The sequence below is a fragment of the Lolium perenne genome, chromosome 6 (genome assembly GCF_019359855.2).
Source record: "Lolium perenne isolate Kyuss_39 chromosome 6, Kyuss_2.0, whole genome shotgun sequence".
Taxonomy (NCBI): Eukaryota; Viridiplantae; Streptophyta; class Magnoliopsida; order Poales; family Poaceae; genus Lolium; species Lolium perenne.
Genome location: NC_067249.2, coordinates 2,996,108 through 3,021,499, shown reverse-complemented (window position 1 = coordinate 3,021,499; position 25,392 = coordinate 2,996,108). Strand labels below are relative to the sequence as shown.

At 44.5% G+C, this 25,392-nt stretch overlaps 2 protein-coding genes across 5 annotated transcripts; one reads left to right on the top strand and one right to left on the bottom strand.

Annotated features, from left to right (window-relative positions):
• Positions 1 to 250: 250 nt before the first annotated feature.
• LOC127309034 (disease resistance protein Pik-2) lies at positions 251 to 23,491 on the bottom strand. Of its 4 annotated transcripts, XM_071821363.1 has the most exons (9): positions 23,385 to 23,491; positions 22,255 to 22,394; positions 15,278 to 15,353; positions 13,978 to 14,676; positions 2,275 to 2,356; positions 2,130 to 2,205; positions 1,380 to 1,578; positions 841 to 949; positions 251 to 538 (listed from the first exon to the last, which is right to left on the bottom strand). In XM_071821363.1, exons 2-5 carry the CDS (start codon positions 22,292 to 22,294, stop codon positions 2,311 to 2,313), a joined length of 861 nt encoding a protein of 286 aa, XP_071677464.1. In that variant the 5' UTR covers positions 22,295 to 22,394; positions 23,385 to 23,491; the 3' UTR covers positions 251 to 538; positions 841 to 949; positions 1,380 to 1,578; positions 2,130 to 2,205; positions 2,275 to 2,310. The 4 variants fall into 4 exon arrangements, 1 of the variants encoding a protein (XP_071677464.1); XR_011746384.1 differs by lacking the exons at positions 13,978 to 14,676; positions 15,278 to 15,353; positions 22,255 to 22,394; positions 23,385 to 23,491 and adding an exon at positions 11,412 to 11,651 and having other exon boundaries at positions 841 to 1,578; positions 2,130 to 2,203; XR_011746385.1 differs by lacking the exons at positions 13,978 to 14,676; positions 15,278 to 15,353; positions 22,255 to 22,394; positions 23,385 to 23,491 and adding an exon at positions 11,425 to 11,651 and having other exon boundaries at positions 841 to 1,578.
• Positions 5,512 to 11,164, top strand: LOC127309035 (uncharacterized). Its single transcript, XM_051340024.2, has 2 exons — positions 5,512 to 6,935; positions 10,877 to 11,164. Exons 1-2 carry the CDS (start codon positions 5,993 to 5,995, stop codon positions 11,017 to 11,019), a joined length of 1,086 nt encoding a protein of 361 aa, XP_051195984.2. The 5' UTR covers positions 5,512 to 5,992; the 3' UTR covers positions 11,020 to 11,164.
• Positions 23,492 to 25,392: the final 1,901 nt, after the last annotated feature.

The following is a 25,392-nucleotide window of genomic DNA, read 5'->3' as shown; positions in this document are numbered from 1 at the left end:
ACTATATGTACGGGGCGACGGGGCCGATTTCCTGGGCCCCGTATTCCGCCGCAACGGGGCGGCCCGAATACGGGGCCTGCTAGACGGCCCAAACCGCGCCTGCCCCGTATGTCGCCGGAATTTTACGGGGTGGGCGGGTTATACGGGGCCTGTTAGATATGCTCTTAGCGTAGTCCATTATTGGACGTTCCACGTCTTCAGACCAGCTGAAAACACATATAAAGAGCATGCATGAGTTCATTTAATCAGCAAATGTATGTGAGGTACATGTAGCATGATAACTGGAAAAGAACATGAGTTGGTGCTCACTGAACTCACCGGTTATTAGGATCATCACTTCACAGTTCACTCTTCAGAGGCGTTTGGACCCAGAACTCTTGGGCGGCTCAGAAAAGAATCTCCTGTGGTGTCCAACTTCCCTCGAGATCGCTGACTGTGCTTTGCAGCACAGGATGGTTGGATGTTTATTCACTTCAGATTGAGAAGTTCCTTGCTCAGATATGATTTATCATAGTTACTACAGCTCCTCGTACGATTTCTGAAAATACAAAAGCGTTACCATTCCGTACACTACGACAGGGTATATACAATATTTTTCAGTTACAAAGTGGACTGTATGAAATAATAAATGCTCAAAGGAAAAACGAAGCAGAAGCAACCCGCACTCCCGCAGGCTGGGAAACTTGACATTGTAAGATAATCCAGCAGATACATAGCAATGGAACTAGCTTCATCACATTGAACCAGAGTTTGGAACAACCAAGTGACCAAGTAGAAATCATCAAACATGCATCTAAGAGATGGAATCAATTAAATCGAATGAGGGTAGAGTGTTAGTACCAACATGGAGTAAGATGTGCCAGCAAATGAGGAGTAACAGACACCGAGGGCTGTATCATCATTGTTGTTGCCATGATCATCGGCAACAAGAGGGAACGAGGAACATGTCCTGCTAGAGAGACAGAGAGAGAAACCATGTTAGAAACTCAGACTGAATCAAGTGAAAGAAAAAAACATGAGATTTGAGACTGCGAGGCTGGCATGCAGAGTAGGATTTCAGGTGGGATGGACTTGGGACGTCCGCCTCCCACTCTCACATATCCCTCTCATCCCGTTGTCCCATGTCCCTATTATCCCATCAATGGAAAGGTTATTGGGCTACTGTGGGATGTCCCACTTGTCCCTATACTGATCAATAGCTAGCATTATTAACATCACTTGATGGTTTAAATAGTTGGCTCCAACAGGAGATGCTACGCACATGCCAGCAGCAACTCAGAACTCAGAAGGCTTGTTTTGCAACCAGAACTGAGAGAACGAAAAAGTGCACTACTTTCAGACATGGAGCTACACTGCAGAGTTTTGCAACGAGAATTTACAGCTAGTCTGGTAAACGAACTAGTAACAGCATAGCTGGTCTAGTAAAGCTCATCAACGTCACAAAATAGTGGACATTGGCGTGTCATCATCCCCCCACAAGTCCTCCAAATTTGTGTCAAAAAAAAAGTCCTCCAAATCAGCCATGAAATCAGCTCCGCCGGCATCCGCTATACCGCTTAGCATCTTATCCTGTATTGCCTGTCCAAAGCCATAAAATGTGAATCCTAGTTAGATGATGGAACCATTCAGTACACAGATGTGGAGGTCAGTGCTTTAGCAAAGGAAAATGAGGAATAATAGTAGGAGGGAATGTATGTTATCTCCTTGATTTTCATGTCATGTTATAGTCATAACAGCAGAACAATAAAATCATGATTTTCAGCAAGTCAAAAATGCAACGGCAGCAAGTTATAGTCATAACATCACTTGTTAGTTTCATCAGGCACTTTACCAAACGGAACCAGAAGGACAGTTTACACATTTCAGTGGGAAAAATACATAAGCAAGGAGCTATGCATGAAAGAAACAGAGCTTGTCGTATTCATCTAACTGAGCAAGCATTATCATCAAAGATGAGTGTCAAAGAGGAGTGTCAATGCATTCATTGCAATATTCACAGGAAGGCTTGGTTAAACTGCAACATCAGCACAAAGCAACATGGAAGAGAACACCTACATCTAGATACCTTAACTCTCACTGACAGTAAAAATGATAACATGGAAGCAGTGGAAATGAGTTACACGACATACCTTAACTCTCACTGAAAAGCAGATTGTAAATGAACATGTTCATCAAGGCTCCACTTGTGTCTCATTTCTCTCCACTCTGGAATGTTATGAAAGTAAATCTTGCGTCCTCGAGACAGTATTTCAAAACACAAAGCCTAACTCATACCTGAAATTAGTACTAGCCCTGAGCGTTTCATCTTCATTATCCAGATCTGCGAGGTTGACATGGTTTACCAACTAATACTGGCCTGCAACATAACATACTAGAATAAGAAAAGCAAATAAGAAAAATGCAAAAGCAGCAAGAAATGGTGTGAAGATTAATTAACTGTAATTTTGCAACATAGTTTACTTGTGTTTCTGTCCGCAAGATTAGCGAAAAAATGGGGCCAATTATGACAGAACCAGTACCAGTTCGCTGAGTTCAGAAAAGCTAGCTCCGCTTCACAGTCATATGTCTCAGAATCAGAGGACTCCATATGAGTCTGAATTCATACAGTTGTTTTTGGGCTCCGAACAATAATACCAACGAGCTGTTCAGGTTAGACATACAGAGTTCTTTGTTTGTTCTGTACCTTCGGCGACCAAATTATGAGGGGTAAGTGGAAACTACTACAGCTATGTCAAGCGTCCTAAGTGGACTGGAGCTTGTAGACCTAGTGGATCTGTTATACTGTGTTCTACCTTTCATTCCAGTCGCTTTTCGCAACAGAGAGTTTGCACACGGCACATTCAGAAATAAAAAAAGAAAAAATCAATGTAGCAAACACAGGAGCTGGGTTCAAGATGTTTCGGCGTTCTCTCACATCGATTTTCTGGGTAGTGTTTTGACAGACGTAATAAGTACTTTGGTGAGGTCTGAAAGTGGGAAGAAACGGTCCAGTAGACAGGGATATCTATTCAGATTAACTGTAGTGAGAACAATATATATTTATGTAAGCATTGACAGAAAACATAGAACCGGTGAATGTATCACTCTACAGAAAAAAAGAGCATTGACCTGTCAGAGATAGATCACATGTTGATTATCCTTTGGAAAGCTATTCCCGTGACCTCAACTTTCCCCTGGTAACACCATTTCTGCTATTGAGGACTTTAACTTGTTTCAGCCATTCAAAGTGGTTAAAGAACTGAGCAGTCCAGTTTTGCACTGAAATTTTGGTTATGTGCGCTTGTGCAGTCGCATAGCTTGCGGTTCCACTGCGCTAAATAACACTATCTGAATATTCTCATGGACTCTGAAGCCTGAAATATTCAGCTACCGCATCGGTGTCAGGTTCATTCCATCATGATTCTTGACTGATATGTAGAGAATACAATACATCCCCACTCCAAAACCTATAAGCATAAAAGCTTGAACTGATGTACAAATGTGAACAAGTCATATGAACAAGCTTCCCTATAAGCATAAGCTTGAGTTGTGCAGGGACTACGGTTGCAAAAAACTAAAGACTAGAACATACTTGGCATATGAACAAGTCAAACATTTAACAATGTACTCATGGCTGCACTAAAACAATGTCAAACGGAACCCAAATCAAACTCAAGCGAGCCATGAGCGAAATAAGCGGAGAGCCGTTAGAGGCGATCGGCGGGCGATTCTGGCTGCTATCGTCGGCGTCGGACTCCTCCGGCGATGATTCAGACGAGGATTATGGCGATGATGCAGAGGAACTCGCAGGGAACAAAGGATTGTCCTATCTGGCGGATCCCCCATCAAGTGATCCGTATAGGAATCTCGACAATTCTTCACGGAGGGCTCAAAAAAGATGGAGAAAAAGACAGGACCAACGCATCGCCGCTCGGATCTTGTATGATTCCCCGGTGAGTTCCTCATCATCTCGATCACCTTTTCTCTCTAATCTTTCTCTGGTTTCTTCTGGTAGGCTCAAAGTACCAGTTCTGGAACCATCTTCGTTTGTGCCTGAAGATTCTCTGGGTTTAAAAGATTGGACTGTGGTCACTCATAGACGACGAGGCAAATCTTCATCTGTGTTAAGACATGTAGATCGAACCTCGCGTCGGCGGCGATCGCCATCGACGGCGACTGTCCCTGATCGGCGAACATGTTCAGATATATTTTCAAATTCGCATGGAGCTGTGGGCTCGAGATCCAATGACGCTAGCCTCTTACGTTTGGGCCATACGGGCCCAAAGGAGGAATCGGCGGGTTTTGGGCTACATAGAATGATAGGTGTGTTGACTAGGGGATTGACGGTTTTTGCCCCTAGGGTTCCTCCTCTGCGAGCGAGACTACAACATCAGCACAGCCGGCTTGCCGCCACCATGGCGGGACGAGGAGGAGGTAGAGGTCCTGATGGTGGCAGAGGTTCTAGACAGTTCTATGATCAAGCCTCTGGTTCAGGTAATTTTAGTGGGCAGGGTGGAGGACCATCGTCTGGCACTTTCGGCGGACAAGATGGAGGACCACAGCCTGGTACTTTTGGCGGACAAGGTGGAGGACAGCCACCGACTAACTTCGGGGGCCAAGGCGGAGGACCACAAGGAAATTACAGGCCGGCTGCAAATGGTAGAAGCTTCGATGGCAATCGAGGTGGGTTTCAAGGGCAAGATGGAGGACAAGGTTTTCAAGGTTACAATGGTGAGTTTGGTTTCAATGGAAATTTTCAGAGATATGGGAATGAATTTCAAGGAGGACCGCCAGGCGGTTTTAATTTTGTCCCTGGCCCTGGAGGTGGAGAATATCGGGGTGGAAATAATGGAAATAATGGATATCGACGTCTCTATGATCAGAGAAACAAAGCTGGCCTATATCGAGGTGGTGCCAATGCTGGGCGGTATGGAGGAAGAGGCCGTGGGCGCTATTTGGCTACTGGGAGCAACGATAAGTTGAGGGATCCAGAGAAGATTATAGAGACAGGGAAGCAGATCGTTGGGGAGCAGACAAATGCCACATTGCAGAATACTCAGAATCAGCCACAAGTTCTGTCAGACCAAGTTGGTCAACAACGGCATACGGCCGTGGCCGGCGAGGGTTCTATCTCTGGTAAAGAAAAAGAAGCTTCGGGCTCCAAGAAGAAGGACAAATCCGTAGATAAACTGAGATGCTTTCGTTGTGACAAGTCTGGCCATTTTTCCATTGATTGCAAGGTCGAGATTTGCGTTTTCTGTGAGTCACCAGATCATAAAGATGATGATTGCCCCTTACACAAAATGAAGAAACCAATGATCTCTTTGTACGGATATGGCCATGCGGATCTTGCTTTTGTTGAGGTTGAACCTACCCCGGAATTCAAACCGAAATCTGATAATGGCCGTATGTGCAGGATAACGGTGAAAGGGGGTTCGCTTACATCTGAGACGATCATCGAGCGTCTACGTTGGTGTATTGATGATACATTTCAGTGGGATGTGCAACCTCAGGGGACGAACATCTATAAGACTCAGTTTCCAAGCAAGCATGAACTGCAGAGGGCGGTGAGGATTGGGGTTTTTCCCTTGAAAAATTCAGACACTGTCCTTGAGTTTACAGAGTGGAAATCAGTAGTGAAACCGTCGGTTCAGTTAGAGGAAGTATGGGTTTTGATTAGCGGCGCTCCTGAAGGCATGTATAGGAATTATCTCACCTGCTGGGGTATGGGTCGTTTGATTGGGAAAACAAAGCAGATTGATATGGCATATACTAGAGAATATGGGGTGGTTCGGGCTCTTGTCAAGGTCATAGATATTGCAAGTATTCCCTATAAGAAGTTGTTCTTCTATGAAGATGAGGGGTATGATCTTACTTTTGAGATTGAGGATGAGACGGCAATGAGTGAGGATGGTGGTTCCCCACATGGAGATGGCAATCAGAATATAGGCCTAGAGATAAGGAAGAGGAGAAGAAAAAAGATCCTAAGGAAGACAATGCCGACTTAGAGAAAATGTCTAAACAGACCCAGCCAAACGAGAATACTACTAAATCCAAGGGAAGTGGAGGAGCTAATGTTACCAAGAGTGCACATACGGGTGCACCTCTTGATATAGTGGAGATGGGATTGGAGAAGATCATCGGATCAACACCAACCCAAGTTTCAGGCAGAAGAATTTTCATCTCTCCATCGTCAGGGGAGAAGGAGTGCTCTCTGGTTTTTGATGATGCTGAAGCAGATACACTACCCAGGTTGTCGAATCCCAACAGTCAGCTCGGGTTGGGTGCGACCGCTGCAGTGGCAGCAATTTTGGGCGAGACAGCTGCAGCGGCAGCGCTTTCGCCGCTTTCTTCTTCTGCGACACGAACACACAATGCGGTGGCAGCGGCTGCCGCGGCATATTTTTCGACACCTTCTCCTGCTGCAGTAAGAACTGAGAACGCGGTGGCAACGACTACTGCGGCAGCTTCTTCGGCACCTCCTTCTGCCGTGACTGGAACTCTTGGCGCGATGGCAACGGCTGCCGCGCCAAACCTTTTTCGTGTTTTTTCTGCCAAGGCAGATGGACCGGATGGGTGTTCCCCTAGAGTGGAACCTGAGGGGAGGAAGCACATTTCATCCATCTCGCGTATACCTCAGGTACTCGAGTATGATGAGTTTCCACCATTACAAGACTCTATTTTGGTTTCAAGTGTTATTACCAATAAATTTCAAACATATTTGCAGGATTCTGCGCCGAGAATTAAGACACCATGCGGGGGTCTGAACTTGTTGGCAAAGAACTTCTCTCCGAGTCCTGTTCAATACTCTTATGAAGATATTGTTGCTTATGGGGGCATCCCGGAGAATTCGACTTCTGGGATCCGAACCAGTGGGAGTTTACAAGCGCAACCGAATGCAGATCAATCACAGTTGGAAAGGGCTATGCTTTTAACGCAGAGACATCAGACTCCAGGTTCCACCTCTGATCCTAAACTTTCTATTTTAGAGATTCCAGATAGTACAATCATACATAGAGCTAGCAGATTAGGGATTTCTCTTGGAAAGTCAACTGAGCATGCCTTAGTATCGGTTAGAAATATTAAGGCTTTGGAAAAACAGAGAGATTTGGTTATTCTAGATAAAAAGAATAGCGTAGAGGAAGATAATCCACATAGCTTGCTTGTTTCTAAACTCTCTGGTCTTTGCGAAGACCTTACTGAGGAGAACACGATAGATATGGATAATGGTCATACGGACCAGAAATGCCATGCTTCTTCGGTGCTGCCTAAGAAGGGAGTAGCCAAGAGAGGGACTAGGGCTACTAAAAAAGTGGTAGTTGAAAAACTGGCAGTACGTAGAAGTTCGAGGATTCGGAAAATAAGAACTTTTGATTCTTAAAATGAAAGCCTTTATTTGGAATAGTGGAGGTATTAGAGATACTTGTAAACATTCGGTTATTCATGAAAGTATTAGGGAAGAACATCTAGATATAGTCGCTATTTTAGAAACGGGAAGGACGAAGTTCTCGGCTTCTTTTCTTAAAAATTTATCGGCTAGTAAGGATTTCATATGGTTCTGTTTACCTTCACATGGGAGGTCTGGCGGTATTTTAGTTGGTGTTAACGCTGAAACACTTCTAGTTAAGGATGTCGATTACGGTGACTTCCTTGTGCGGGTAAATTTGAGAACAAAAAAAGATGGTTTTGAGTGGTCCTTTGTGGCTGTCTACGGGGCAGCTCAGGAGGCTCAAAAATCAGCGTTCTTGGCCGAATTAGTTAGAATTTGTGATAGTCCAGGAACACCCATGATTATTGGTGGTGACTTCAATATTCTTCGTAGCCCAATGGAGAAAAGTACAGGAAACTATAATGCAAAGTGGCCATTTATTTTCAATGCTATTATAGACTCACTTAATTTGCGTGAGTTGATCATGTCAGGACGACAGTTCACTTGGGCGAGTCGTCGTCAAATTCCCACTTACGAGAAGCTAGACCGTGTGTTAGCCAGTGTAGAATGGGAACAAAAATATCCCTTAGCCTCTGTGCGTGCACTAACCCGTACGGGGTCGGATCACACACCGCTTTTACTTGATTCAGGGGAGCAAGCTCATTCGGGAAATAATACTTTGTTTTCTTTTGAACTTTCCTGGCTAAGGGAAGAAGGTTTTTTTTGATTTGGTTAAATCTGAATGGGGGTCTGTGACAAACGGTCTCAGCCCTATTGATACTTGGCAAAAAAAGATTAGACATCTGCGTCGTTTCCTTCGTGGATGGGCAAAGAATAAAAGTGGAGTTTATAAAAAAGAAAGAGATAGACTTACTAAAATCATTGATGATCTTGATATTAAAGCTGAGTCATCACCTCTTGATGCAACAGATCGTGAGTTGCTAAGACATGCAAATGAAAAGATTGGAAAACTGAGACGGGATGAGGAGTCAAAATGGGCTCAACGTGCAAAAGTAAAATTTATCCAAGAAGGAGGAAATAACACGAAGTATTTTCATCTGATGGCTAATGGTAAATATAGAAAAAAGCGAATTTTCCAGTTAGAACAAGACGAAGGGACAATCATTGGTGAGGAGAATCTGAAAATCTACATTTCCGATTACTATAAGAAGTTGTTTGGGGCGCCGGCCAAAAATAATTTTACTATGCGTGAGGATTTAGTGGTAGATATTCCTAGAGTAACGCCAGAGGAGAATATTATCCTAACCGCAACCTTCACCGAGAAGGAAGTGCTAGATGCGGTTATGGATATGGAACATAATAAAGCACCGGGACCAGATGGTTTCCCAGCTGAATTTTATCAATATTTCTGGGAGGTAATTAAAATGGACCTTATGAAGTTGTTTGTACAGTTGCAACAAGGCGAGTTGCCGCTTTACAAGTTAAATTTTGGTATTATTACATTGATACCGAAAAAAGATAATGCAATACAAATTCAACAGTACAGACCCATATGCCTACTCAATGTTAGCTTTAAGATCTTTACGAAAGTAGGCACTAATAGAATTACGACTATTGCACCGAAAGTAATAAAACCTACCCAGACAGCGTTTATGCCAGGGAGGCATATTTTAGAAGGAGTTGTAGTATTACATGAAACAGTCCATGAACTTCATCGGAAGAAATTGGATGGTGTGCTTTTTAAGATTGATTTTGAAAAGGCCTATGATAAGGTCAAATGGTCTTTTCTTCAGCAAACTTTGCGAATGAAAGGATTCTCCCAAAAATGGTGTCAATTAATAAGCAATTTTGTTGAGGGAGGGTCCGTGGGAATAAGGGTTAATGACGACATTGGTCATTATTTCCAAACTATGAAAGGGCTGAGACAAGGCGATCCCCTGTCTCCGCTCCTTTTTAATTTAGTCGCAGACATGTTGGCCATTTTAATCGCCCGAGCGAAAGACGATGGCCAAGTAGGGGGACTTATACCTCACCTTGTCGAGGGAGGAGTTTCATTGCTACAGTACGCTGATGATATAATTTTATTCATGGAACATGACCTAGAGAAGGCAGTAAACATGAAGTTAATACTTTGTATCTTTGAGCAATTGTCTGTGCTAAAAATAAACTTTCACAAAAGTGAATTTTTTTGTTTTGGTAAAGCCAAAGAGGTGGAAGATCAGTATACACAGATCTTTGGTTGTGAAGCTGGGTCACTTCCACTCAAATATCTCGGTATACCAATTCATCATAGACGGATTTTGAACAAGGAATGGAATCCCGTCGAAACTCGCTTTGAGCGAAAACTGGGATGTTGGCAAAGTAAGCTTCTTTCATACGGAGATAGGCTTGTTTTGATGAACTCTGTACTATCAAGTTTACCGATGTTTATGCTATCTTTTTTTGAAATACCTAAAGGGGTAAGAAAAAGATTAGATTTCTATCGGTCTCGTTTTTTCTGGCAGAACGATCAGCTAAAACGAAAATATAGATTGACCAAATGGAACATTATTTGTAGGCCCAAGGAGCAGGGAGAGCTAGGGGTGGAAGTGTTGGAATTAAAAAATAGATGCTTGTTAAGCAATTGGCTATATAAACTCCTTACCAAACAAGGAGTTTGGCAGGAACTATTATATAACAAATATCTTAAAACCAAGACCTTGTAACAAGTGACTGCGAAACCATCCGACTCTCCATTTTGGAAAGGACTCATGGGAGTGAAAGACGATTTCTTTTCACGGAGTACTTTTTCAGTAGGTAATGGCCAGCAAGTACGCTTCTGGGAAGACACTTGGCTGGGAGATGCTCCTCTCGCGAGTCAGTATCCTTCGTTATATAATATCGTCAGACGAAAGAACGCTTTAGTCGCTGAAGTTCTCACAAATAGACCTTTGAATTTAGAATTTAGAAGGTCTTTGACAGGAAATAAGTGGGCTGCTTGGATCAATTTGGTCCAACGACTTATGTTTATTTCCTTGTCCGACGAGAAGGATGCCTTGGTGTGGAGGTTAACAACTTCTGGATCTTTTTCGGTTAAGTCAATGTACGCGGACTATATGAACGGTCATACGATTTTTCTTCGTAAATATATTTGGAAGCTTAAGATACCACTAAAAGTTCGGATTTTTATGTGGTTTCTTCATAAAAAAGTTATCCTCACCAAAGATAATTTAGCTCGCCGAAATTGGAATGGTTGTAAGAAATGTGTGTTCTGTGATTCATCGGAATCAATAAACCATTTGTTTTTTGATTGTCCCTTCGCAAAGCTTATTTTGGAGAGTTATTCAGTTTACCTTTAATATACCCCCACCGACTAATGTCACAAACATGTTCGGGAACTGGTTAAATGGGGTGGGTAAGACGGCTAAAGTTAGAATTAGAATTGGTTTTAGCGCGTTGATGTGGGCTATATGGAATAGCCGTAATGACATTGTCTTTAACAGGAATACAAATGTTAATTTTTTACAGGTTATCCGTATGGTATCACACTGGATCCACGACTGGTCTCTCTTACTACCGGAGGCGCAACGAGAGCCTATGCATGCTGGATGCCGCCGGCTGGAAGCGGTGGCACAGGCTATTTACAGCCAGGCTGGTTGGCGACCTACTAAACGACTTCAAGATGCATAAACGTGTCACTATACTGTTTCGTTGGCTAGTTTATGTGTACACGTTGTATGATCTTTGAGTTGTAAAACTTTGATACTTGATATTTTGATACTTTGGGTAATAAAGAGAGCTGTGTGCATCGATTGATGCAGAGGCTGGGGATATACCCCATTTCGAAAAAAAATGAACAAGTCAAACATTTAACAATGTACTCATGGCTGCAGCGAGAAATCTTACAATCATTTTCAGTGAGCTTCAATCTGAATCTAGTCAATATAGTTATAAATAATGTCTATTACATTCAAATGCCCTAGCCGACCATAGTGAATGCCTAAATTGGTAGAACCGACAGTTGCAGGAAAAAGAGTAGATACAGCAAGATCTCGTGGGGTACCTTGGAGACGAACCAGTCGTGTTGTTGCAGCAATGGAGGAGATGGGGCTAGGGTTTCAGGTGGCTGGCTGGGGCCCTTCTCTCCATGCCTATGGGTCTGACTTGGCCGGGGAACAAGGGAGGCTTCGGCGGCAGCGCGCAGAAGCGGCGTCGCGCTGACCGGTAGACGGCGACGGCAGTCACTTGAAATTTTAATGCAGAGCGAAAAGTGGAAGACTCATTCGTCGTCACCGTAGATCATCTTCGCTGTTGGAGACAAGAAAAACGAGAGAATAGAGATGGATTGTAAGTTATATATAATAATATAATTAACATCAATCGGTGGATGGAGTACTGCTACTGAAGGGAAGAGAGATTAGCTGACCTGTTGCTCCCCGTCGTCACCTGCGGCCTGCGGGTGTGAGCTCTCTCCCGCTGTTGCTTCTTCTGCTTGTACCGCAGTAGCGGATCCTTGGACTTGGAGGACAGCATCCAGGTCGTAGCATGTCCAGTCTTTCCAGAGCCGCAGAATAGGATGGTTCGGGTGTGTGTCCACTTCACGTTGGAGCACACCAAGCCTCGCCACTTTAGCCTCGAAACCAAGTACAATTTCCTTGAGTCGTGGAAGGTGTTTGATACCGTTAATCCCTGATTCCAGCTTACAACCACTGATTTCAATCTTTTCCAAGTGGGGCGAGGTGCCCACCTCAAATATCAACTCGCTCATGTTAAACATGGAGAAAATAACAAGTTTCCGGAGATTTGTGAATTTTTCTGCTCTGAAAGCTAGTTTCTCTCCAACATGAGATTCCCTACCAAGATGAAGGTGTATGAGCTTGGGCAGTGCCCCTAGTATGTTTAGGCTGTCATCTCCTTCCGTCAGATTGGTATCCATTAACATAATCTTTACCAAATGTACCAGATCGCCAACCCAGCCAGGCATCTCCCCAAGACCACCGCCCAACTTCAGCGTCCTCAGGAGAGGGGGGATAGAGGAAATTGAATGCAAGCACTTGAGGGATGCCCCGCTTCTCCAAGAATAATCATCCACGCCAATACTAAGAGAGCGGAGGGAAGTGAGCTTCTCAATGGATGCACAAACTATCTTGCTCTTTTGCTGACTTGCCCCTAGTGTCACGTTTAACTTTCTTAGCTTTATAAGCTCCCCGAGTTCTTTAACTGCTTTCCTACTAGTTCGCTCAATGTCCACAACCTCCAGTATCTCTAACTCCTTTAGGTTGCTGATCCCTTTGGGCACTCTCACGCCGCAAGAGTTTGACAAACGGCCAGTCCAGGCCATGTGAAACTTCATCATCATCCTCGAACGATCATCAGGATCAATTAAAGGAGTGTAGATAATAGGCAGACAAAATGTGGAGGCTAACAACATCGAAGGATAAATTATGTATAGATTACCAGATATGGTTTTTTTGCAACAACGGAGGCTACGAAGGCTTGCCAGTTTAGTGATCTCAGTTGGTAGTGATGCCACATAACAATATCCTATGTCCAAAGATTGCAACCCTTGTAGCTTCCCAATGGATCTTGGGAGTTTATAAACATATGATTGTCCATTAGGCTTGATGCTGACATATTTCAAATGACGCAACATCCCTATGGAATTGATATCTTTTTGTGTGATGCCAAACTTGGCATCACACAAATCCAAGACTCTAAGCATCTTGAAGTCGGGCGAACAAACTGAAGGTATTGGCTTCATGGGTCTCTCACCAAACACAGTAAATGATCGGATATGGTTCCAATCCAAGCCTTTATCTTGGCCTCCACGGCCTTGGTATGCTACATGACGAAAGTTATCCCCTCCTATGCCGGTCAGATTATCCCATGTCGAGCATGCAAAATTTTCTTCTTTAGCAATTGAGATCATGACATCGCGTACGATGTCATGAACTCGACATCTCTTCACAGCTCCTTCTATATTCACTTTTGATGGCAGGATCATGCTTCGGTTGATTAGGTCCTTAAAGTAACTATTTCCAACATCCTCAACACTCACCCCATCTCTTCTAATAACAAACCCCTCGGCTATCCATCTTTCTACCAAACGCCTCCTCTTAACCTCAAAATCCTCAGGGAATATGCTTAAATATAGAAAACATGACTTAAGATGAGAAGGCAAGTGGTTGTAGCTAAGAGTAACCACCCTTCTCATTGCTTCGAGGTTTTGGTTTCTCTCTATCTCTGAGGGGATTTGGTCATAAATACTTTTCCACTCACTAACCACTCTGGTGGCAAGCATGCCGCCAATTGTGAGTATAGCTAGTGGTAGCCGCCCAGATTTTTTTACAATCTTAGTAACTATATCCTTCATGTCCTTGTCATTTTTCATGTCTTCCACAGTTTTCCTAGTCTTCCTTAGTAGCAACTTTATGGCATCATCTGTTTTTAGGGGCTCATGGTGGTAGATAAGTGGTCTAGAAGATTCCAAACTACACTCCTCAGCTAAGCCAACATTCCGTGTTGTTACCATTATCCGACTAGCTCTATTGTTACTACTAGGAAAAGCAATACTTTTGATCCATTTCCAATCATCTAAGTTCCACAAATCATCAAGAACAACAAAGTACCTCTTCTCAAGTAGCTCTTTTCTAAGGTAGTTGGCGAGGTTCTCTTGTCGCACTACATTCCCTTCGAGTTGCGTCTTCAATGCTCTATCACCCAAAAGTTCTTTGATCATAATTTTGAGAAGATCCATCCTAACAAATGACTGTGAGAGAGTGATCCAAGCACAACATGAAAAGTTTTCCATACTTTCGTAAACCTTCCTTGCAAGCGTAGTCTTACCCAAACCACCCATGCCAACCACACATACTACCTGAGTAGGGCCATTATTGGCATGGACATCTAGAAGCTTTATCAACTCTTCTTTGGGCCTCAAAAACCCCACAAGTTCAGCTTCATCAATGTTGGTACCTGACTGATTGCGGATATCTTCCATGCAAGACTCTCTCTCATCAGTTGCTTTGGCTAAGACTTGGTTCTTGTCAATTAGGTTGTACCGTGTGTTCCTGTTGCTCACTTCTTCAACCCTCCCTTTGAGATCACGGATTTGCATGGCGATTCGATGGCGATCTTTGAGTTTCATCAGATGTCGTGACAAGCTTTGACTTGCCACATGCACCATGAACTCACCAAGGCAATCTTCAATATTGTAGGACAGGTCCCTCACTTGCTTCGCCCAGACCTTGAGTAGTAGGTCTTTCTCCTTCATTCCTTCAGCAGCCACCAAGAATGCCTGCATTGTTTCTAGCTCATCTTTGATGAACCTGCCACAAAAGGCCCAAATAAACTCAATTAAAACATGATTCGTGCCATTCACGTATCCTATGACATGCAATGGTGCACACAAAATAATATCTTCACACCCATCAATCCAGGCAGATTTGAAGGTTACCATGAATATACTTGGTGTGTTATTCTATGGATAAATATTTTCTACTCCTGGGTGTAACTACACCCATGTCTTGTATACGGCCATACAAAAGTAAATATGATACTTCATCGGTTTAAGTATGTTTGTATACTGTATCTAAGATACTCCAAACCAAGTTTGGTGGATTTTTTTGAATGAACCCAAGGTTTGCACTATATATACGAAATACATGCATATTTACACGTAAAGAAAGAGTGTACGTAAAAAAATACATACTACCTACAAAGTAGTATATATGGTACCAAAATATTCTTATATACTTCATAATACATGTATATATACTCTTCGGTATGATAGATACTATCTAGATTGTGTGAAACACACGTGGGAGTAACTACACCCAGGTGTAGTATGAATATATCCTATATATAAGGATGCACGAGGGTGTGGAAAGGTGCGTGACCAAAATAATTAAAAAGTTCATGCAAACATACCATATATCCTTGCGCACACCCATGAGGAGGCTCATCTCATCTGCGGCGGCAGAGGCTGCCTTGTTGATGGCGCCACCTGACATAGGCATCCCAAATGGGCCTGCCGAAGATGGTACCCGGGGTTTACTGGAAGCCCAATACCCGAAGAATAAGAAGATTCGGGGGCCCAAGATTTACTAAGGAAAGATAGAGTTGTAATAGGAAGTGTTGTTTGTAATCTGGCGGGATGAGTTAGAAACCGTCCCGGACTCTGTAAACTTGTATAGCACGAATCCCTCGGCTTCACCTCATAAAAAGGGGGAGTCGAGGGACAAAGAATCAATCGAATCATTGTCTGCAAACCCTAGTTTTCATAGTCGTCGAGTACTTTTCGGCTGAAACCTTCGAGATCTACTTACCCTCTACTTCTAACTAAACCCTAGCCTACAATCTATAGGCATTGACAAGTTAATCCCTTGTCAATTGGCGCCGTCTGTGGGAATTAGAGGCGTAAGGAGCTGATCTCGATGGCACGCTCAAGATCTTCGACATCGTCAACCGCAAGCAACACAATGGATCGAGGTAAACAGATCGCTACTGGTCTTGTCGATTTTGTTCCTCACCCACCCTCCCGTTTGGATGCATATGCGTATCTGGCGGAGCCCATGGAGATGACGTTCGGAAGGTTCCACTTTCGCGTCGAGAAGGAAGGATCGTATCGTGTCGAGATTCCGATTTCGTCGGGATCATCAGTGGCCGATTCCGATTTTTCAAGCTATGCATCGTCAAACGAGTCAGGAGAAGAAGAAACCTCGGCGACACGCTACGTCGATCGAGCAAGAGAGAAACTTCGCCAAGATCTTCAACGACATATCGTTTGAGTCATCTGCGGACTCGTATATAAGCGATGGCTCAAGCGATGTCGACAGTCATGACTTCATCGACAAATCTCTCACAGTGGGCAAGGTCTTCATCAATCTCAACGATGATGTCACCAAACCCAACATAGATCTGAGTACAAGGTATCATCAGATTTACGCCATTGAAGGTCAAGAGGAGACATCTGAGGCTTTCGACAGTTTGGGAAATCCATACGTCGATCCCTCCAATCTGCGACAAGGCTTGGGCAACAAATACGTCGGGCCAGAGCCGCGAGATAGAGTTCAACTTTCACAAGCAGCGTGGGATAGAGCTGCGAGAGCTATGAACGGCACAGAACCAATGGCTACCACAGCCACACCAGAAGAATTGCAAGCATATCAATATAGGCTCGCACGAGCTGCCAGAGAATTGGAAAAACAGACAGCTGAGTTGAACAGGAGAAAGGAGGCAGCTTCTGCATCCAGCAGGAGAAGGGCAGATTTAAGTCGACAATCTAGAACTACGGGTGATAGCCATCGGGAGGCGCGGAACAGAGCAAGATCAAGGCTGCAACACATACCCGAGGCAGAAAGAGAACACTTGGTTCAAAACCTCGACATGTCCTTTATGTCGATAGATACAAGAGGAAACATCATCCCTAAGACACCAGAGGCTGGGTATATGGCGACACATGCTTTTATCCTTGCATCTAAACCACCTCCGGGTGACCCAAGGGAAACACTGTACAATATGGCGGTAGCAGGAGTTGGAGCTATGGGGACAGCGTTTATATCAACGCCTCCCGAAGGAGTGGCAAGGCAAAATAGTCCGCGACCCGCAGCAGCAACAGCGGCAGCACCTGAAGGGCCAAGTGGAGCAAGAGACACAGCAGCACAAGCAAGAGTCGACAGAGCGCGGCAAAGCAGAAGGGATCATCGGCAATCCCCAGAACTTAACGACGAAGATATGTGCGGCTTACCATGCTTCACGAGGAGAGTCCGAAAAACGCGAGTCCCCTCAGGATTCAAGTTACCCGATAATTTCAAGAAATTCGACGGCCTTCAAGATCCAGAGGATTGGCTAGTCGACTATCTGGAGACGGTGAAGCTGACAGGAGGAACTAGGGCAACAGCCATGCAAAGCATCCAGGTGCACCTGAGTGGTGCCGCACGATCATGGATAAAGAAACTCGTTCCAGGATCCATCGACAGCTGGGAAAGTTTCGAGGACGTGTTCGTCAAGAACTTCAGATCCACGTGCAAAAAACCCGCATCGTTAGAGGAGTTGAGAGCGTGTCGACAAAAGCCAGATGAGCCAATGAGAAAGTACATCCAGAGGTGGAATATCATCAAAAACTCGGCAGAAAACATATCGACGAGAGAGCAATAGATGCGTTTGTCGCAGAGTCGAGGCGTGGAGACTTTGTCGAGGATTTGGGAAGGACCAATCCAAGGACAGTATCCGCGTTGATGGAGATAGCAAATAAATGGGCAGATGGAGAAGACGCTGTCCACAACAAACGACACAGGTCGCCAGAGGAGGACCGTGGTCGAAACTATCAACCGAGGCGAAGATTTCCTCGGACGTACCAAAACTACGACGCCCCAGGACAAATTTCGGCAGGTTTTCGGACAAATACAGGAGGCAACAGAGATGATTACCAGAGAAGCAAGAACAGCGAGGTGATAATAGGGATGATTCACGCAACAGGCAAAATAGTGGGCCGAGGTTTCCAAGACCTTCGTGTCCCCCGAGGAAATGCTGAACGGACCGTGCCGGATGCACTTCTTCCTCGACAAAGAACGGGAAAAGACGGTCAGGGCACTGCAGAAGACTGTCGAAATTTTCGAGGCAATGTTCGGATACGCGAGAAAATGCTCACGCTCGAGCAGCACAGAGAAACCCTCGGGAGCCTAGGAGCGAGATTCATCTACCGCCACCTCCCGCGATTACAGAGAGGACAATCGACACCAGCTAAGAATAGCGGCAGCACCTGCACCACCACCCTATGTTGATCCTAACTCCAACGGAGCAGTGTTGATGATTCAGAAGGGAAGGCCGTCCAATAGAGCTCAAAAAGTAATCTCACGACAGGTGTTTATGGCAGAGAAAATGCCTCCACCAACAGTTGAGTACCTTAATTGGTCAGGACAAGATATCGGCTTCACAATAGCAGATCATCCGCAGCAAGTTCCTCGACCGGGCCAAGCACTTATATGCCGGCGATTATCGCAGGATTTGATGTCTCTCGAGTGTTCATAGACGGCGGCAAGAGCTTGAACCTCATGTATGCAGATACATTGAGGAAGATGAACATATCCTTAGCAAACTTGAAACCAACGTACACAAGGTTCCACGGCCTCACACCAGAGAAACCAAGTTATCCATTGGGAAAAATCAATCTCGATGTTCAATTTGGGACCCGAGAAAATTATAGAATCGAGAAGCTCGAATTTGAAGTCGTGGATTTTCCATCACAATACCACGCTCTGTTGGGACGACCAGCATATGCTAGATTTATGGCAGTACCACACTATACATACCTGTTGTGGAGGTTGCCGGACCAAGAGGACCAATCACGGTCAAGGGAAGCTTTGCCTTAGCCGATAAGTGCGACAAGGATTTTCACAGGTTGGCGAAACTTTTGGGATGCAAGCCGAGTACTTGGCGTCAAAAAGCATGACTGATTACGACGTCTTGCGCTTTGGAAGGCCAAATAAAGAATCAACTTTCAACACAGAGAAAAATTCTAAGGAGGTGCAGATTCACCCGACAGATCCAAAAAAGACGACATCTATCGCAAACGATATGGATATCGCATAGGAAAGCGCGCTCGTCAAGTTCCTCCGTGAGAACTGGAAAATCTTTGCATGGTGTCCAGCTGACATGCCAGGAGTACCCAGGGAACTTGCCGAGCACCACCTAAATTTGGATCCAACGACAAAACCAATCGAGACAACCTTTGCGGCGTTTTTCGGAACCAAACCGCAAAGCCATGCTTTCAGAAATAAATCGACTCGAAGAAGCTGGTTTTATCAGAGAAATATCTACAGAAGCCACATGGGTAGCTAACCCAGTGATGGTGCCGAAGAAAAACACGACAGTCCTTCGCATGTGCGTCGACTTTACGTGTCTCAATAAACATTGTCCTAAGGATCACTTTCCCCTCCCAAGGATCGATCAAATTATCGACTCCACGGCAGGTTGCGAACGTCTTTCCTTCTTGGATGCATACTCTGGTTATAACCAGATCAGATTAAAAGAAGATGATGAAGCCAAGACAGCGTTTATTACACCTTACGGCGTGTTTTGCTACAAGACAATGCCCTTTGGTCTAAAAAATGCGGGAGCAACATATCAGAGGATGATGCAGAAGTGTTTAGCAACACAGATCGGGAAAAACGTGCAAGTATACATCGATGATGTCGTCATAACATCAAAAAAGGGGACAACGTTGATCGAGGATCTCAAAGAAACTTTTGACAACCTCGACAAGTTTTGCCTCAAACTGAACCCGACGAAGTGTTCTTTTGGCGTCCCAGCAGGAGAACTTCTGGGGTTTCTAGTTTCGGCAAGAGGGATTGAAGCAAATCCCGAAAAAATACAAGCCATAGTAACAATGAGAAAGCCAACAAAGTTGAAAGAAATACAGCAGCTAACTGGGCGAGTCGCAGCTTTGAGCAGGTTCGTCGCCAGATTAGGAGAAAAAGCGTTACCATTTTATGCGCTGATAAAACAAGGAGATAAATTCCAGTGGAACGAAGAGGCCGACAGAGCTTTCGAGGATCTGAAGCGAAAAATCTCGACACCACCAATCCTGGTGGCTCCAAAGGAAAAGGAACCTCTCCTACTGTATATTGCAGCCACGCCCCAAGTGGTTAGCACAGTATTAGTTGTCGAAAGAGAGGAAGAAGGGAAAATCCATGGAGTGCAACGGCCAGTATACTTCCTGAGCGAAGTCTTGTCACCTTCAAAGCAAAGGTACCCTCAGTACCAAAAGCTAGCATATGGAGTGTTCACGACAGCACGAAAATTGCGCCACTATTTTTCGGCACACCCGATCATAGTGGTCAATGAAGCTCCCTTGTCAAATATACTGAATAACCCAGAAGCTACGGGTCGTGTCTCCCTTTGGGGAATAGAACTTTCCCCTCGGGACATCACGTATGAAAAAAGAAAAGCAATAAAGTCGCAAATACTGCCAGACTTCATCGCAGAATGGATGGAGTTGCAAAATACAGGACCTCCAGATTTATCGAGAACTTGGACCATGAACTTTGATGGGTCCAAGAGACTAGAAGGAGCTGGCGCAGGAGTAGTACTCATATCACCTGAAGGCGACAAATTGAAGTACATCCTCCGGATGACGTTCCTTAACGCATCTAACAATGAAGCAGAATATGAGGCCCTCATACACGGGATGAAGATGGCGAAAGCCTGCGGAGCAACTCGATTAAAAATCTTTGGCGACTCACAGTTGGTGGCTCAGCAAGTTATGAACCAATGTGATGCAATCAATGATAGCATGATGGCATACAAGGAGGTGTACAACGAGCTTGAGGATGGATCTTCTAGACACAAGGGCAAAAGAGTATTTTTACTGAAATAGGCGTTACCGTACGTGCGCCAGGAAAAGCGGAGGACGTGTGTCCACTACTTGCACGACGTGTCAACATGGTCGAAGCAATGGACCCACAGGGCAGAGAACTCACGACTATTCGAGAAGGATGAAGTAAATTTGATTAAGGGAAGTATGTCGACAAGAAAAATAAAAAAAAAAAAAAAAGAGTGGCGACAGAAAGAATTATTCAATACTTCGGGAGCCTTTGATCAAATACAAGTTTTTGCCCAAATGCTCGGGGGCTACTTCAGAAAAAAGTAAATTTTCGAGTATGACAAATATAGAAATTGCGGGAGCCTACAACCAAGCACAAGTCCTTGGCTGTAGCCTCGGGGGCTACTCCCATCGAGAACGCTGTTCGCGCACCCGAGAGATAAAAAAAGAGAGAAGAAGAAAGAGATCATATTGGGAAGTAATGAAAATATAGCGACAAGGTGGACTAAAATGTTGAGCCTACAACCAAGCACAAGTTCTTGGTTGTAGCCTCGGGGGCTACTCCCATCGGGAACGCTGTTCGCGTGCCCGATGAAATTAACAAAAATAGAAAAACAAGAGAGTATATTTCGAGTTATAATTAACTCTACATATACTCCCATCGGGAGAACAATATAAGTCATATATGACTCGATAAAATGTGCCATTCCAACAGCCGGAAAAGCACTCGACAATATATTCTCAGAACGCCGAAGTTGCGATCAATTTCTGAATGCCGCAAATTTGCGAAGGTAAGACCCCAGATCCGTTCTCAGGCGTGGCATCGCCAAAGACTGCGCTGCTACTTTTATCCGTATCAACAGATACGAAGAAAATCCTAACGGACGCGTTAGGTACCGATAAATTTGATCGGGACTCGACAGAATGGTAAGACCTTAAGCGGCACCTGTCGACGTTTACACCAGTATCCCGAGATCATGTCCGGGGACGTGATTTTGAAGTAGGTTTTTGCGGATTGCCACTAGAGCAGTTAACTAGTACCTGATCCGTCAGATGAACTAGCCCCAATTACCAGTATCCCTGTACAATATAGAATTTTATGTGAAGAAATATAAAAGGTTAAAGCTTTCGAGTAAAAATAAACAATGGAGATTTTCCCTGACTCTACGATTCAAGCAAAATCTCGGGGGCTACTGACATAGGCATCCCAAATGGGCCTGCCGAAGATGGTACCCGGGGTTTACTGGAAGCCCAATACCCGAAGAATAAGAAGATTCGGGGGCCCAAGATTTACTAAGGAAAGATAGAGTTGTAATAGGAAGTGTTGTTTGTAATCTGGCGGGATGAGTTAGAAACCGTCCCGGACTCTGTAAACTTGTATAGCACGAATCCCTCGGCTTCACCTCATAAAAAGGGGGAGTCGAGGGACAAAGAATCAATCGAATCATTGTCTGCAAACCCTAGTTTTCATAGTCGTCGAGTACTTTTCGGCTGAAACCTTCGAGATCTACTTACCCTCTACTTCTAACTAAACCCTAGCCTACAATCTATAGGCATTGACAAGTTAATCCCTTGTCACCACCCACCATGGACCTAGCCATGCTCAGCACCGTATCCACCATCTCCCTATGGCCGGTTCAGATCCCCTCGCAAGAGTTGCTAGATGTGTGTGTGAGCACTAGTGACTTGGATCACGGGGGAGGTCTACACCCTGCTTCACACCTACCTCTCAAAATGATTAGATTTTGATCTATCTCACCAATGGATGAAAGGGAAAGACTTCAAGGATATAAGGACATATAGAGCATCTAAGAGAGCATGCAAGAGTGCAATCTAAGCAACTTCTTAGATTTAGGGTTCCTCAAAACTTGCTAGATGATATCTCAAGTCTTATAGACACAATTTAATTCTTTCATCTACTTCTCATAACAAAGGTGTTTACACCAAACTATGTAGATATCTGTGGTTTTTAATGCAACACCACATTAGGAGCCTCTCTTACTTTTTATGGTAAAAAAGGGCAAGACATCCTAGCCGAGGATAAAAGAGCCGATGCGATGATCAAGAAATGTTGAACCTATTTAGTATGAACTGGCACAATACTTTACGAAGCCCAAGCAACAAGGTTGCACATCCAAACCATTTCAGACACGAAAACAACATAAGAACGAGAGCAGTGCTTCGCGAAAAGATTAAAATCATAAAGTATCCTCCATTTAGAAAGCACACATTCGATGCCCACGGAATGAAAGCTTCAAAAAAGTGCGAAAAATTATTTGTTACACGTGGCTAGTTGTGGCTCGGCCTAAGTTGGGTTAATTATGGTGAATTTTTAGTTACTTTTACCTTTTTTGGGTCTAAAAAGCGCAAAAACCGTATACCAGGTGACAAACAAGTTGTAAGTGACAGGTCATGGTGCTTAATAAGTGATTTGTCAAGATTTTACCCGTGACCTAATACATGTTGATCGGGGTCACCCATATACCTTACCACCCGTCACCCTTGAGGTTTTTTCGCCTAATGAAACTAAACATGATTGATTATATGGTTATTCACTCCAAAATACTATTACATAAAAAGGACCACTAAAATGTGGGCATATACATTTCTTGGTGCATATTGGGTTTCACATTTGTCACTTGAACATCGAAAAAAAAGGAAATTAAAATTACTCAAAGTCCAATAGCTGGATCGGATCTTGTACGTACTCACCTGTATTGATCTATCTGTATTCTGTAGGTTTGTGCCCACGTCACATACACCACTTCTTTTATTCTGAGAATGAGAGAGTTTGAATATCGATTGTAGATAATTCCTACATAATATGCAGCTGAGGATGATGTCTATATATAGGGCATAGCACCTCTCACGTTTCAGGATTGGCAACTTGACCGAGTAGGGAATATATTCTTTGCTTGGATTGGACCGGAAGTAATGAATACATCGAGTGACATCCAGGCAACGCTTGCTTTGCTTGTAGATGGGGTTATTTTGATTCAAATGTGTTATGGAAGGAGCAACCTGCAAGCCAGCTAGCTAGCGAAGAAAGGATTCTCACGCAAACGGATGTCGATCGTGTGGTCTTGTAGATTCCTAGTTTCTTTCTTCTCCAAAATTGGGGGAGCATCTCGGCATCTGCATGCGGCATTTTTATTAACTTATTAAATAGTGCTTAATACAAAAGTATTATTTTTATCGGTCAGATAAAGTTGTGACATGTATAAGCACTAGTAGAAAAAGGGCCTTTAGTCGCGGTTCGCAACTGGTATTAATCCCGGTTGCGCAACCGCGACTAATTAAGCGCGACTAAAGGCCCCCCCTTTAGTCGCGGTTGCTTACGAACCGCTACTAAAGGCCCGTCCACGTGGGCGGCAGGTGTCCGTCGGGGCGGAGGACCTTTAGTCGCGGTTGGCCAAAGGCCTCCGCAGGTTTAGGGTTTTAGCCCCCCTAAATCTGGTTTCTTTTTGCTGCGTTGGATAGGTAGCAAACCACCTCCACGTCAGCCATATGTGAGCCGTGGAATCGCCAACCAGGCCAAAACCCCGCAGGCCAACCAACGCCCATCACCACACTGACCAACAGACCTACGCCCAGGACGTCCGCACGGCAGCGTGTGAACCTGCCAAATCTGGGCCAAGGGGCGGATACACCAGATCTGCACAATACGGAGGAGCACCGGACGCTGGGGAAGATGGGTGCTATGGCCACGGGACGCTGGCGAGCGTCGGCATGGCTTGGCGGACTCCGGATGCGCAAAAGCCGGCACGAGCGTCCTGGTGGACACCGACCTCCTTTGGAGGCGCTGCCGCCCCCGGCGAGGGGTGGAACTAGCACGGTGGGTCTGGGGGCACTCCGGTGTCGCCCAGGACCGACAACTTCCTAGTCTCAGGTATGCATGGTTAGGGAATGTACAACCAGAACGCTAAAATTTAGGAGGCGCCAGGATCCTTTTCCTGTCCGTTATGCCGAAACCCCAGGCGATCTCAGGATTAACCTTAGCGTCGCCTCCTTCCCAAGTGCCGAGCGCTAAACCAGCTTTTTTTTTTCCACCCGTAATTTTAGCTAGCGAGCGGCAGGCGCTAGAGAAGGGCGCTAATTTCACGGACAGCACAAATCTTGCTGCAACTAAATAACTAGCGTCCCGCGTTGGACGGGAGGGCGCTTACCAAATTTCATTACCACCGATCAGACAAACGCTCAGCATTGCTAGCTGATTATCTAATCTATTCTGTAATATTTCTTTTTCACCTAAGCTTCTATGTAAGCGGCTAAGCGCCTAGGGTCTTAGGGCAGTTACAATGCCGCCGCTTAGAAGAGACGCTAGGAACTTAATCCTGGCCGTTTTCTAAGGACATGTACAATGGTCTTATCTTAGTCTTATCTTAGAAATGCCACATAAGATAATTGCTGAGTTGGAGGAGAGAGAAATAAAAAAAAGATTTTTGCTTTCTCTTGGCTAAGAGATCATCTCTTAGCATAATATGTCTCACCATATTTTTAGGAATACACGAGGCTAAAGATAAGACTAAAAAATAACCCATTGTATAACATGTTTTGTTGTCATATCAAAAGGCATAAGATAAGACCGTCTTATCAACCATTGTACATGCCCTAAAGTTTTTGGTCGTTTCTTTGACGTGTCGACGGAAAAGTAGGAGTCGGGCGCTTCGAAATAAGCTGCAAATTAGTTACATCTCCCAAGTGGCAGACGCTTGCTGCA

What these genes read in the sequence shown, in the direction of transcription:
- LOC127309035 (XM_051340024.2), top strand. Translation starts at nt 5,993, where the DNA reads ATGTCTAAACAGACCCAGCCAAACGAGAATACTACTAAATCCAAGGGA. An exon ending in GCAGAGACATCAGACTCCAG is followed by an intron (nt 6,936 to 10,876) that starts GTTCCACCTCTG and finishes AATTTTTTACAG; the next exon opens with GTTATCCGTATGGTATCACA.
- LOC127309034 (XM_071821363.1), bottom strand. Translation starts at nt 22,294, where the DNA reads ATGGTGGATACGGTGCTGAGCATGGCTAGGTCCATGGTGG. An exon ending in CATGGCTAGGTCCATGGTGG is followed by an intron (nt 15,354 to 22,254) that starts GTGGTGACAAGG and finishes TGCCTATGTCAG; the next exon opens with GTGGCGCCATCAACAAGGCA. An exon ending in AAAGAGCTACTTGAGAAGAG is followed by an intron (nt 2,357 to 13,977) that starts GTACTTTGTTGT and finishes GTTATGTTGCAG; the next exon opens with GCCAGTATTAGTTGGTAAAC.